Source organism: Semicossyphus pulcher, unplaced genomic scaffold (genome assembly GCF_022749685.1).
Source record: "Semicossyphus pulcher isolate SPU_LCO1_2020_fin unplaced genomic scaffold, fSemPul1.0.p SCAF_22, whole genome shotgun sequence".
NCBI classification, from domain to species: Eukaryota; Metazoa; Chordata; class Actinopteri; order Labriformes; family Labridae; genus Semicossyphus; species Semicossyphus pulcher.
In genome coordinates, this window is record NW_027211696.1 from 22,043,043 (window position 1) to 22,056,015 (window position 12,973).

The following is a 12,973-nucleotide window of genomic DNA, read 5'->3' on the forward strand; positions in this document are numbered from 1 at the left end:
CGTCTGTCAGGTAATCTTCTCTTCACTGTGATTGGCTGAAATATGTCATCTAAGGCATTTGATTGGTCAAAGAGGAAGCTTCTGCCTGCGAGGATAAACTGAGGGTTTAAAAATATTTTAACAAAAAATCGCAACACCCCTTCAGAGGCTCCGCCTCCTGAATTCATGGACCGGCATTGCCATGACTTAAACAACTAATAAAAAAAAAACCAAATGAAATAAAATACAGAAGTTTATTTTTGGTTAAATCACTTTTTTACAACAAGCAGTATGGAAGATCCTGGAGTGTCAGTTAGCCATTAGCATCATCAGGAAAAGCACAGATATAAAACAGATCTATCTATTGTAAATCTATACTTCTTTATAGATCAAAGGCTTTTAGGATTATTATTATTATATTTGATGTCACAGATAAAACACGTGGTGATGATGAAGAATAAGGATTAAAGCTGCATATTGACCGTTTAGTAACTGATAAATGATCAGGCCTGTTTCTTCTGTTTCACTCTTTACAGTGTTCATCACGTGACTCTGAAGTACCAAAATAAAAGCATGAAATAAATGAACTCTTCTGATTAACATTCACTCACAGTCTCATTGTGACCCGTTTACCAGTGAAGCTCAACACATCTGACACACCGACCGGAAGTTGTCTCTTTACAGGTCTCATCATAGCGGTCAAGCGAACTGATCAACAATAAACAAACTTCAGAGAAACAAACTTTATTTGTTCCAAAAATAGACACATTTTCAGCAGAAATATATATTACACTTTAAAAACTCCAAATACCCCCCTATCTCTCTCTGCAGTACTTTAGAGTACTTCATGGTACTTTAGAGTACTTCATGGTACTGCAGTGAAGTCTTTTTATACTTTATGAAACAAAATAAAATAATAACACCACCTGGGCCCTGCTGTGGGCGTGGCCTCCTGAAAGGTCACCTGTTCTCCAAACTTCCTCCACTCTGTTAAAAAAAAACTGTTAAAAATATTAAATATTTCTGAAAATTCACATTTTAAACAGTCTACACTGTAAAAAAATCAAAAACAAACAAGAAGTACACAGCAAAGAAAAATCCCGCTACATCATGTGCTGAGGGCGTTGCCGTGGAAACGCAGTTGTAGCGGGCATGATAGCAGCTCTATTGATTTGGCCTTAAGTCATGTTACAGCTCACACGTCCAGGCCCTGCCGTGTCAGGAAGTCTTCGAGCGCGCTCAGTCGCTCCACCAGCATCACGTCCAGGTCAGACTCATCATCAGCTGTGCCGCCACCATGGCAATGTCGCCGTGCAGCCGCCCGTTTCCTGGCCACTGTGGCAACAGGAAGTCCCGCCCCTAAAATAGAGAGTTTTCTTTTTTAGGACAAACCAGGATCTTTTTCTAACCTCAGATTATCTATTTTGAAATTTTGATGACTCAACGTGACCCGAGACGTGAGCCTCCTCCCACAGAGGAAATATTGTGATTTTAGGAAGTCCCTTTCTTTCCCAGCATACCTTGTGGCCTCTTCCTCTTCCTGGGCTGAGTGAAGTCAGGAAAAAGGAGGAGCCTGCGTCTCTTCTGCTGGCCAATCACAAACGGCGGTCCGTCCTTCTCGCGCGGCTCCTCGAAGATGGTCTCCAGACTCCTGCAGGACGACTGTTTCTTTATATTTATAATTGGACTCATTCACCTTTGTCAACTTTGGGATTTGTAGTTTTTTACCTGTTAGTGGTGGGGGATTTGTAGTTCTTGTTGGTGTAAATCTCCTCCAAACTGAACTCTTTCTTCTTTAACCTGAAAAAGTCGTTTATTTGAATATCTGAACTGACTTTTAACAGATTTTCTGTTTATTTCCTCTCCTGACCTTTTGACCTTTGGCAGCCCCATTGGGGTGAGCGGCGTTTCCCGTGGCGACGCCCGGCGGATTCTTATCTGTGAGACACATTTCCCACGCTGACAGAAAAAACCAAAGTGAATAATACATTAAAAACACATTTGACATTTGAGCTCCATCAACAGGAACAACGTAAGAGAATTACAGAGCAGAATATTCTGGATCATTCAGAGAACATTTAAATATTCAGGGGAAAAGAAAATACGAAAGAATTATGAACAAACTAAACATTTTCATATTTCAGCTAAATTTAAAAAAAACGAAAAATCTTTAAACTAAAAATCATTTAAATAAGCTCCACCTCTCCATTAGTGCTAAGAAACTTGCAGCCCGATGATTGGCTGATGGGGAGCGGCGCAGACAGGGCATTGGCTGAACATGGGGGGAGGGGAGAGGCCCGTCGCCGGGGCAGGTGGATGCTCCGGGAGCTGTGATTGGCTCGTTGCTTCTGCAGTCGCCGGGCGGGAAAAATTGGGCTGAAACACACACACACACAATTACTTGATCTTATACGAGTAATTTTTTAGCACAAACATGAACAAAAAAATGATGAAAATAATGATATAATGAAAGAGACCAGATTTAAAAAAGAAACTTGACGCTATTTTTTTATGAAATTTAATTTAAAATACAAACTATAGCTGTAAATGAATACAATTGAAAACAATACAAATTAATATATGTCATTATATATCAGTTACCTTGGAGACGGTGTGCGCACGTAACTGCAAAAAAAGCCAAAGGTTTGATTTCTTTATGTTCACAGTGCATCAGAAAGATTAAACTTCATGTTTGAGTTCAGATGTAAGCTAATGACTAAAACAGGAAACATGTCACTGTTACAGAAACACACACGTTTATGTTGATATTACTGACATCATGAACATTACTGAGGTGAATGTTCACACGAGAGCCGACCTACCAGTGGTCAATGCTCAGACTGGGCGGGGCCGTCCAGTCCTTCAGGGACCGCAGGGGACTTACACAAGCTCCGCCCCTCATGGACTCTGACAGCATCTCCACGGCAACCGCTGACAGGTGCAACAGGGGGGCAGAGTTAAAGGAGGAAGAAGAGAAGGAGGAGGAGCTTAGCCATAGATTGAGGGCACTGTGACTGGAGGAGATGGAGTGGGGCTGGGTGAAGTCTGAGAAACGCCATTGGCCTGAGGAGACGCTGAGTGCGTCTGATTGGCTGCTGACCTGCCCACTCTGGAGTGACTGCAGGAGTTGCAAGGCATGCTGGGAAGAGGAGCTGGAGATGCTGGAAGGAGAAGAGGAGAAACATTTGATTGATTATTGATTATTAGTTAATGTTGATCTCTCTCACTCTCGCCCTGTCTCACCTGTGAAGCTCTCTGTAACCATTCTGCCTGACGACACTGACCGCCTTCTCTGATTGGCTGGCTCTGCCCTTCTCTCTGCGTTTCCTGTGGTTGAAGTTGTGCAGAGTGAGCGGCAGCTCCTCCTTTGCTCCTCCTCCTCTGACGGAGACCACCATCCGCCCCACAAATCTCCCAGCATCCTCTTCTTCTTCTTCTTCTTCTTCTCTGTTTTCAGGAAAAACTCTACCCTCTCCTCCTCTCTGGTTATTCCTCCTCCTCTTCCTCCCACGACCCTCCTCCTCTCCTCTGCTGCTCCTCCTCCTCCTCCTCCTCCTATGCTCTGATTGGCTCAAACTAGAGGAAAGAGGGGGTGTGGTTAAGTCCTCGCTATCTGATGATGAAGGTGATGATGGGGTGGTAACAGGTGGCAGATGGGCGGAGCTACAAGTGGAGGTGGAGCTAAAAGGGCAGGCAGCGGAACCTGAAAGAGAATAAAGAAAAATGACTTTAGTTTGTAGTCCGGTCAGTTGTAGTCCGGTTAGTTTAGTTCGGTTAGTTTAGCCCGGTTAGTTGTAGTCCGGTCAGTTTTAGTCCGGTTAATTGTAGTCCAGTTAGTTGTGGTCCGGTTAGTTTAGTCCGGTTAGTTGTAGTCCGGTTAGTTGTGTCCGGTTAGTTGTGGTCCGGTCAGTTTTAGTCCGGTCAATTGTAGTCCGGTTAGTTGTGGTTCGGTTAGTTGTAGTCCGGTTAGTTGTAGTCGGGTTAGTTGTGGTTCGGTTAGTTGTAGTACGGTTAGTTGTAGTCGGGTTAGTTTAGTCCGGTTAGTTGTGGTCCGGTTAGTTGTAGTCCGGTTAGTTGTAGTCCGGTTAGTTTAGTCCGGTTAGTTGTAGTCAGGTTAGTTTAGTCCGGTTAGTTGTGGTCCGGTTAGTTGTAGTCCGGTTAGTTGTAGTCCGGTGAGTTTAGTCCGGTGAGTTTAGTCCGGTTAGTTGTGGTTCGGTTAGTTGTAGTCCGGTTAGTTGTGGTCCGGTTAGTTGTGGTTCGGTTAATTGAAGTCCGGTTAGTTTAGTTTGGTTAGTTGTGGTTCGGTTAGTTGTGGTTCGGTTAATTGAAGTCCGGTTAGTTTAGTCCGGTTAGTTTAGTCCGGTTAGTTTAGTTCGGTTAGTTGTGGTCCGGTTAGTTATAGTCAGGTTAGTTTAGTCCGGTTAGTTGTGGCCCAGTTAGTTGTAGTCCGGTCCGTTTAGTCCGGTCAGTTGTAGTCCGGTTAGTTTAGTTCGGTTAGTTGTGGTCCAGTTAGTTTAGTCCGGTTAGTTGTGGTCCAGTTAGTTTAGTCCGGTTAGTTGTGGTCTGGTTAGTTTAGTCAGGTTAGTTGTAGTCAGGTTAGTTTAGTCAGGTTAGTTTAGTCCGGTTAGTTGTAGTCCGGTCAGTTGTAGTCCAGTCAGTTGTAGTCCGGTTAGTTTAGTTCGGTTAGTTGTAGTCCGGTTAGTTTAGTTCGGTTAGTTGTAGTCCGGTTAGTTTAGTTCGGTTAGTTGTGGTCCGGTTAATTGAAGTCTGGTTAGTTTAGTCCGGTTAGTTGTGGTCCGGTTAATTGAAGTCTGGTTAGTTTAGTTCGGTTAGTTGTGGTCCGGTTAATTGAAGTCTGGTTAGTTTAGTCCGGTTAGTTGTGGTCCGGTTAATTGAAGTCTGGTTAGTTTAGTCCGGTTAGTTGTAGTCAGGTTAGTTGTAGTCCGGTTAGTTGTAGTCCGGTTAGTTGTAGTCCGGTCCGTTTAGTCCGGTCAGTTGTAGTCCGGTTAGTTGTGGTCCGGTTAGTTGTAGTCCGGTTAATTGTAGTCCGGTCCGTTTAGTCCGGTTAGTTGTAGTCCGGTTAGTTGTGGTCCGGTTAATTGTAGTCCGGTCCGTTTAGTCCGGTTAGTTGTAGTCCGGTTAGTTGTGGTCCGGTTAATTGAAGTCTGGTTAGTTGTGGTCCGGTTAGTTGTAGTCAGGTTGGTTTAGTCCGGTTAGTTGTGGTCCGGTTAATTGAAGTCTGGTTAGTTTAGTCAGGTTAGTTGTAGTCAGGTTAGTTGTAGTCCGGTCCGTTGTAGTCCGGTTAGTTTAGTCTGGTTAGTTGTGGTCCGGTTAGTTGTAGTCAGGTTAGGATCTTTGGCTTTGCTCAGACAAGTTTCCTGTTTCTCTGAGTGAAACTGAATCAGCTGATCTGAGGTCTGTTGTTTAACAGTGTAGTGATGTCAGCTCAACACAGATCAGCTCCCCAGGAGGTCTCAGTCAGTATCAGGTTGTCCAGAGGAGGAGGAGGAGATAAAGGAGGAGTCAGACTGAACTCACCGGGAGAAAAGGCTGCTTCTCCTTCTTCTTCTCCTCTCTGCCTGCTCATCTTCTGCCTCCTCCTCCTCCTGCTCCTCCTCTCCAGAGAGTCCAGACGACGACCCAGGGAGGCAAGAGCTCCTCGTAGTAGGCGCCGCACCTCCAACCGGTGAGCTGAGAGGAGGCGTGGCAGGAGGGAAGAGCAGGGGCAGCAGGGAGGACGAGGAGGAGGAGAAATGACAGAAGATTGGCTGTAATGCAGAGGAGGTAGAGGAGCAGGAGGAAAAGGAGTAGAATTATGGGGAGATGGAGGAGATAAAGGAGAAAAAGAGACAGGAGGAGGAGAATGGACAGATTTAAGAGGTGAGGAAAGAGGTGAAGGATGAAGAGTTAGGGGGACAGAAGGAGAGGAGGGAGAAGGAGGAGAAACACTAAGAGAAGGTGAAGTAGGTGCAGCAGGAGAAGCGGGAACGCTTGATAAAGAGGGAGCAGAGCAGGAAGAAGAAGGGAGCGGAGGAGCAGGATGAGAAAGAGAAGGGGCTACAGAAGGGGGATGTGAGATAAAAGGAAAAGGAGAAACGGAAGATGAAAGGGGTGGTAGACAGACGGAGAGAGGGGAAGGAGGAGAGGATGATGAAACAGAAAAGGAGGAAGAGGTAGGAGGAGTTATAGCAGTAAAGAAGACAGAGGGAGGAGGAGGACAAGTGGAGGGAGCAGATGAAAGAAGAGAGTGAGCATAAGAAGGAGGAGAAGATGGGGGAGGAGGAGGATTCAAAGAGGAAGAACTTGAGGAGGCGCTGGGAGAAAGAGAAGAAGGAGGAACGAAAGACAGTGGAGAGGAGAGGAAGGAGATAAAAGGACTTAGAGAAGGAGGAGAGGAGGTGCTCAGAGGAGGAGGCGGGGGAGGAGAGAAGGTGCAGGAAGGAGGACAGGAGGGTGATATGGAGAGGGTGGAGCATGAGCTCCAAGGATGTGCAGGAGGAGAAAAAACTCCTGAAGGAGGAGAAGAAGGAGTCAGTACTCTCCGTCTGAATATTCAGACTTTTAATCCAAACACTAAAACAAATCATTCCATGAGTCATATTCAAAAACAACACACCTGTTTGTGTCTCAGTGACATCATCACCCCCATCAGCCAATGGGAGAGCAGGAGGTGGGGTCACAGCTACCAGGCCCCGCCCCCTGTCATCAGTCTCGGTCAGTGTCAGTGGTCGAGTGAGCATGGCCAGGACTGAGAGAGAGAGAGTGGTACAAATTTAAAAAATTAAATTTAACATTTTAAAACAAAATTACTTTATTTACAATGAAAAAATAAATTATTATATTTAATATTAATATTAAACACAAAATGATAAAACTATTAACTTTTGAACTACAACATTCAACGTCAGGAAGTTTGTAATTATGAAATATCTTAAATACATTTTGTATTATATTATATTATTACATTATATATTACATACATATATTATATGTTACAACAATGTTATATATTATCATAATATATTCGTACATTGTTGAGTTGTTGTTATCTTGTTATATTTTATCTTTATAGAAACTGTTCAGATAACTGACATCACTCAAACGGTTTCACATTACATCACAAACTGTTATAAAACTGCTTTTTAGTCTTAAGTCGATCAATAACGACATTCAGGCAGACCTCTTCTCACTTCCTCTCGCGAGATTTTATTCACTCCTGTTGTAAAATCCCACAAATATTCCAGTAAATCTGAACCTGTTTTCACTGTTAACAGATTAACGGAGGATTTTCACGGTTTTGTTGCGTCACAGCGGGATTTTGTGTGACGCAGCACGAAGGAGAACTCAGGGAAAACGGGAATGTTGCGGGTCGAAGTGAGGATGAGACGGGATTTAGGGGGGAATAAAGGGAAACTGATCGAGCTAGCAGCGGCTAACTGCCACTAGCAGGCGTTCCTGATTGTGAGGCTGTTAAACCGGCACAAACTGGGACATTTTAACGGTCCATTTTACCTTTTTTTAGCCCCGCGGGTCCGTTAGTCTCCGTTAAATCTTCTTATCTCTCATTTTCGGCGGTTTACTGGCCGGGAAATGCCGAGTCTGGACTGTGTTTCCAGAGGAATCGATGCCTCTGTTATCACCGCAGACCGGCGTCAAGTTAAGACATGGCACACCGACGGAACTTCCGGTGGAAGTTTCAAAATAAGAGCTCCTCGCATGCGTTACCTGAGGAGAGAGGTCTGAGCTACTGCATTTGGGCCCTCTTGACCAGAACATCACTGATACCACTTGACCCAAGACGACAGACCTGTCTGCAGACTCCTCCACCCTCTCTCATGAATCTTTATCTGTTTATCTTACTTTCTGTCTCTCTGTCTGTCTGTCACTCGGCCTGCCTGTGTCTCTGTAACATTATATGTGTGTTGCTGCAGTGAGTTCTTGTCCAATCAGATCGCAGCTCTTATCTTTTGGACTTTGATCTTCAGTTTTTCACTCTGAAACCAAACTTTTTTTCTTATTTGACTCGTGATGAAGGTTTTCCCTTCTCTCCTCCTCCTCCTCTTCCTCCTCCTCCTCCGTCCTCTCCCTCCAGTGGACAGCGGCCATGTTCTCGTTTTTCCAGGTGAGTACAGTCATTGGTTGAACATGAGGAGCATCCTGGAGGAGCTGCTGAGGAGGAACCACTCTGTCACCGTGTTGGTGTCTGACGCGTCGCCGTCCATCCACTTCAACAACCCCCCCGACAACAGGTTCCACTTCCTGGTTTACAAGGTCACTTCCTGTTTCTAATGTTTCTACTGGTTCTAGTCTGTTCTAGTCTCTGGTTCTCGTCTCTGGTTCTAGTCTCTGGTCCTAGTCTGTTTTAGTCTCTATTTGTAGTCTGGTCCTAGTCTCAGGTTCTGGTCTGTTCTAGTCTCTGGTCCTAGTCTGTTCTAGTCTCTGGGCCTAGTTTCTGGTCCTCGCCTCTTGTTCTAGTCTCTGGTCCTAGTCTTTGGTCCTCATCTCTTGTTCTAGTCTCTGGTCCTGTCATTTCAGGTCCTGTCATTTCAGGTCCCGTTCAGCAGAGCGGACCTTCACGGTCTCACTGAGGAGTTTATTCACTTCTCAATGTTCGAGTCAGTCGAGTCACCGTGGTTCCAGAGGATCTGGAGGACTCAAACTTGGCTAAAGCGCTCGGTGGACTTGGGTCTGCTTCAGTGTGACTCCATGTTGAAGAACGATCAACTGATGGCGACTCTGCGTTCGATGCCGTGCTGCTGGACCCCATAGTGATGTGTGGGGACTTGGTGGCAGACGTGCTCGGCCTGCCGCTCGTTGTGTCGCTGCGCTTCTCGTTTGGTGGCGTCGTGGAGCGACACTGCGGACAGGCGCCGGCACCGCCGTCCTATGTCCCGCCCCCTCCGCTGCCTTACAGTGACCGCATGACATTTGCTGAGCGGCTGATCAGTGCTGTGATGTACGTGTGGATTTCGGCAATGGCCGAGCTGTTCTGGAGGCTGAACGTGGATCACTACTACAGCAAGGTTAAAGGTCAGAGGGCCCACACAAAGTTAGACATATGAGAGCTGTTCATCAAATATCCTGTAAGAAGATAAACAATGAAATTGCTTCTTTCTGCTGTATGGAGGCTCAGAAGGGACAAAATGTTCTCAAAGTCTGAATAAAAAAATACATTTTACATAAAAATAAAAAAAATGTTTTAATTAAACTTAAAAACAATTAAAAAGGTAAACAAATAAAATGGTGATGTACGATGACCCATCCTTTCAGAATAAAAGCCTCAAGGTGCTGTTTGCTGTGTGGACAGGAAGTCCCAGCAGTGTGTGTGGGACTCTGGGAAAGGCGGACGTCTGGCTCATCAGGACGTTCTGGGACCTGCAGACGCCACGACCTACCCCGCCTAACTTCAAATACGTTGGCGGGCTGCACTGCAAACCGGCCAATCAGCTGCCAGAGGTACAAGCATCACTTCCTGCTGAGATGTGTCGCAGGAAGTTTAACTTTGAAGTTAAACAAACACATAAGGACTGATGCTGATGTTATGATGATGTCACTTCTTTTAGGACTTGGAGGCATTCGTCCAGAGTTCGGGCGAGGGTGGCGTGGTTGTGGTTTCCTTCGGCTCCATAGTAACCAACCTGACAATAGAGCGTGCTGATGTCATCGCTGCCGCCCTTGGAAGAATCCCGCAGAAGGTCAGAAGCTCCACCCACTCACAGACACAGTGCTGTGTGTTCTTGCAACGATCCTGTCCTGAAGCTCCACCCTCAAACTTTCACTCTGAGGCACACAGCCACCATGTTGTGATGTCACAGAAAAACAGTTCGCCTCCATCAGGCTGTCAGAAGAGCTATAAGAACTGTCAGCCATTCAGTGGGCTCGTAATTGACATCAACATGTATACTCTAGACTGTAGAATGTCAGTAGCGCCGTTCTAGGCTTGAAGTATATTATCAAGCATGGCATGTCAGTCTGACGGCCTACCAGTCTAGGATGTCAGCTGTGAAGGCAGCCTATTATTCTAATTTGATTGTGAATAACAAGTACACTCCTAGACTGTTATTTGTTATTGTTGCTAGGCTCACACAGTTATCAGTTGGTCATTAGCACCGATCTGTCTGCGCACGGTTTTATATTGTATTTCAACGATAGAATAGAGAATAGAATCAGAATAAGAATACTTTTATTGGAGGATCAAAGGGTGAAATTGCTGCGATACCCATTTGCACAGGACAGGGCTTCTCTGAGTTTGAGCCCATCTCTCAGGATCCTCTGCCAACATGGGCTGTTAAGGAGCTATAGCCAACATTATGTGTTATCAATCCTGAACCTATCGCTCTCCACTGGAGTTTTTCCAGCTTGTTTTAAAAATGCAGTCATTATTTAAGAAGCCAGGCTCGGATGCGAACTCCCCGATGAATTACAGACCCGTCTCAAAACTGGCTTTCCTGTCAAAAGAGAGAAAGTGGTCTCAAACCAGCTCTCAAAATATGTCATTAAACGATCTATTTGAGCCGCTACAGTCTGCCTTTTGAGTTAATCACTCTACAGAAACAGCACTTACTAAAGTGTTGAATGATTTGCTTTTGGCTGTAGACATAGATTCAACATCTGTTTAATTGTTGTTGGATCTTAGCACTGCTTTTGATACGGTGGACCACTGTATACTTTTGGACAGACTTGAGAACTACTTTGGCATCTCTGGCCAGGTGCTTCAGTGGTTGAGATCTCAATGTGTTTTATATAATAACATAACTCTGAGTCCTCTGCAGTTAGGCATGGAGTCCCACAGGGATCTGTTCTAGGTCCACTGTTGTTTTCACTGTACTTGGCACCACTGGGTCGGATCATGCCTTCTTTTAGGATTGTTTTTCACTGCTATGCTGATGACCTACAATTATGGGTCTGAAACAGCTTGGCTTGAGGCCTGTCTGGCTGCTGTTAGAAGCTGGTTGTTGTCAAACTTCCTGCTTCTTAATTCAGCAAAGACAGAAATGATTGTGATTGGACCTTTGAGACTGAGTCATCAATATGAGCACTCTGTCTTTGTGTTATTCACATTTATTCAGACAGAGTTAAGAATCATCTTTTTTAGAGAGAGGACAGTGGATAGTGGCTGAAATGGGGGAAGAGAGAGTGGGGATGACACGCAGCAAAGGGCCGGGGGCGGGACTATAGCCTCTGTACGTGGTCGCTGATTTAACCGCTGAGCTAAACCGGCGCCCAGAACCTGGGGTGCTCTTTGATCAAACACTTGAGGTGACAAGAGTAGCCTTTTTTTCACCTGAGAAACATCGCCAAGATTAGATCTATCCAGTTGTTTACGGATGCCGAGTGTCTTATCCATGCCTTTGTATCCTCTAGATTGGATTATTGTAATGCACTTTTGGCAGGTTTGCCAAAGAAGAGTTTTTGAGGTCTTCAGATGGTTCAGAATGCAGCTGCCTGTATTCTGACCGGATCATGTAAATATGATCATATTACTCCAGTGCTGGCCTTCTCCATCGGCTCCCTGTTCATGATAGAGAAGACTTTAAGATGCTAACTTATAAAATTAGAAATGGCAATGCACCTTTGTATTTATATGACCTTGTGCGCCCATAAGTGCCTTCACGGGGCACTGCGCTCCCAGGGGATGGGTCTTCTGAGTGTCCCCAAGGTTAAAAAGAAGACGTTGGTGAGCGGGCATTTTTGTTTCGTGTACCAACATTGTGGTGGACATGCTCGGTGGAGGTATTTAAAGCAAAGCTGAAGACCCACTTGTTTGCTGTTGTTTACGCGTCTTGAGGTTGTTTGTAGGATGTCACGCTGTGCACATTTTCAATGTTGTCACTCTGATCTTAAACTTCTGTTTTCAGGTGATCTGGAGGTTCAGCGGAAAAAAACCTAAAACTTTATCAAATAACACGAAGATTTCTGATTGGATCCCACAGAACGACCTGCTGGGTACACACACACACATACACACCAACACAATATCACAAAGTGTGTGTGTGTGTTCATTTTCACAAAATGTCTTGTTTCAGTTCAAAGTTAAAGTTTATCTTCACATCCTTTCACAATAAAAGTCCTGCTTTTCCTCCCTGTCAGGTCACCCGCAGACGAAGGCTTTTGTGACGCACGGAGGCACCAACGGGTTGTACGTGGCCGTGTATCACGCTGTGCCGCTGGTTGGAGTCCCACTGTTTGCTGATCAGCCTGATAACCTCGCTGGTCTGGGCCGCCGAGGCGCTGCCATCGTCCTGGACTTCCACCAGCTGACGTCTGACGAGCTGACAGAGGCGCTGCACACCGTTATCAACCAGCCCAGGTTAAAGTGATGTCATCGGAAGTCTTATTTTTAATGTCAGATATGTAATTATACATTACACATTTCACATTAAAAGCTCCAACTACCTGCTGAAGCGGGAAACTTAATTCCTTGTAATTTAATACTTTTTTGTATTTCCTGTCTCTCACCCAGCTCCTTCACAATAAAAGAATCCCAACATCTGACAGTGAAACATCAGTTTGACTGTTTTTTTCCCCATTATGCTCAGCTACAGGTCCAGCATTCAGCGTCTGTCTGCGCTGCAGCGTGACCAACCGACAGCGCCGCTGGATGCTGCCGTGTTCTGGGTGGAGTTTGTGATGCGACATGGCAGAGCACCACATCTGCGACTGGCGTCACATGACCTGAATTGGTTCCAGTACCACAGCTTGGACACCGGCACTGCCCTGCTGGTCGCTATGGTGGCAGCTGTGGCCCTCTGCTGGCGGGTCGTCCGCTGCTTCCTGCTATGCTGCTGCAGACGGCGAGAAAAACAAGACTAAGCAGATTTAATCAGAAATCATTCAAAATATCTTAAAATTAAATATTATTAAATATTTACAATTTTGTTTACAAATTATTTTAAGTCGGCCTGAGGGGGCGCTCTTTACACACGCTTCCATTGAAAATGCCCTATTGAACCATTTTATTCAAATGAACTTTATTACATAAATAACATTCCTA

General features: G+C 45.2%; 1 protein-coding gene and 1 pseudogene across 1 annotated transcript; one reads left to right on the forward strand and one right to left on the reverse strand.

Annotated features, from left to right (window-relative positions):
- Positions 1–247: 247 nt before the first annotated feature.
- Positions 248–7,616, reverse strand: LOC138601872 (uncharacterized). Its single transcript, XM_069673153.1, has 11 exons — positions 7,492–7,616; positions 6,596–6,727; positions 5,518–6,489; positions 3,223–3,682; positions 2,802–3,140; positions 2,581–2,604; positions 2,181–2,355; positions 1,850–1,938; positions 1,708–1,779; positions 1,500–1,630; positions 248–1,338 (listed from the first exon to the last, which is right to left on the reverse strand). Exons 2-11 carry the CDS (start codon positions 6,717–6,719, stop codon positions 1,175–1,177), a joined length of 2,550 nt encoding a protein of 849 aa, XP_069529254.1. The 5' UTR covers positions 6,720–6,727; positions 7,492–7,616; the 3' UTR covers positions 248–1,174.
- On the forward strand, positions 7,224–12,813 carry LOC138601874 (UDP-glucuronosyltransferase 2A2-like; annotated as a pseudogene).
- Positions 12,814–12,973: the final 160 nt, after the last annotated feature.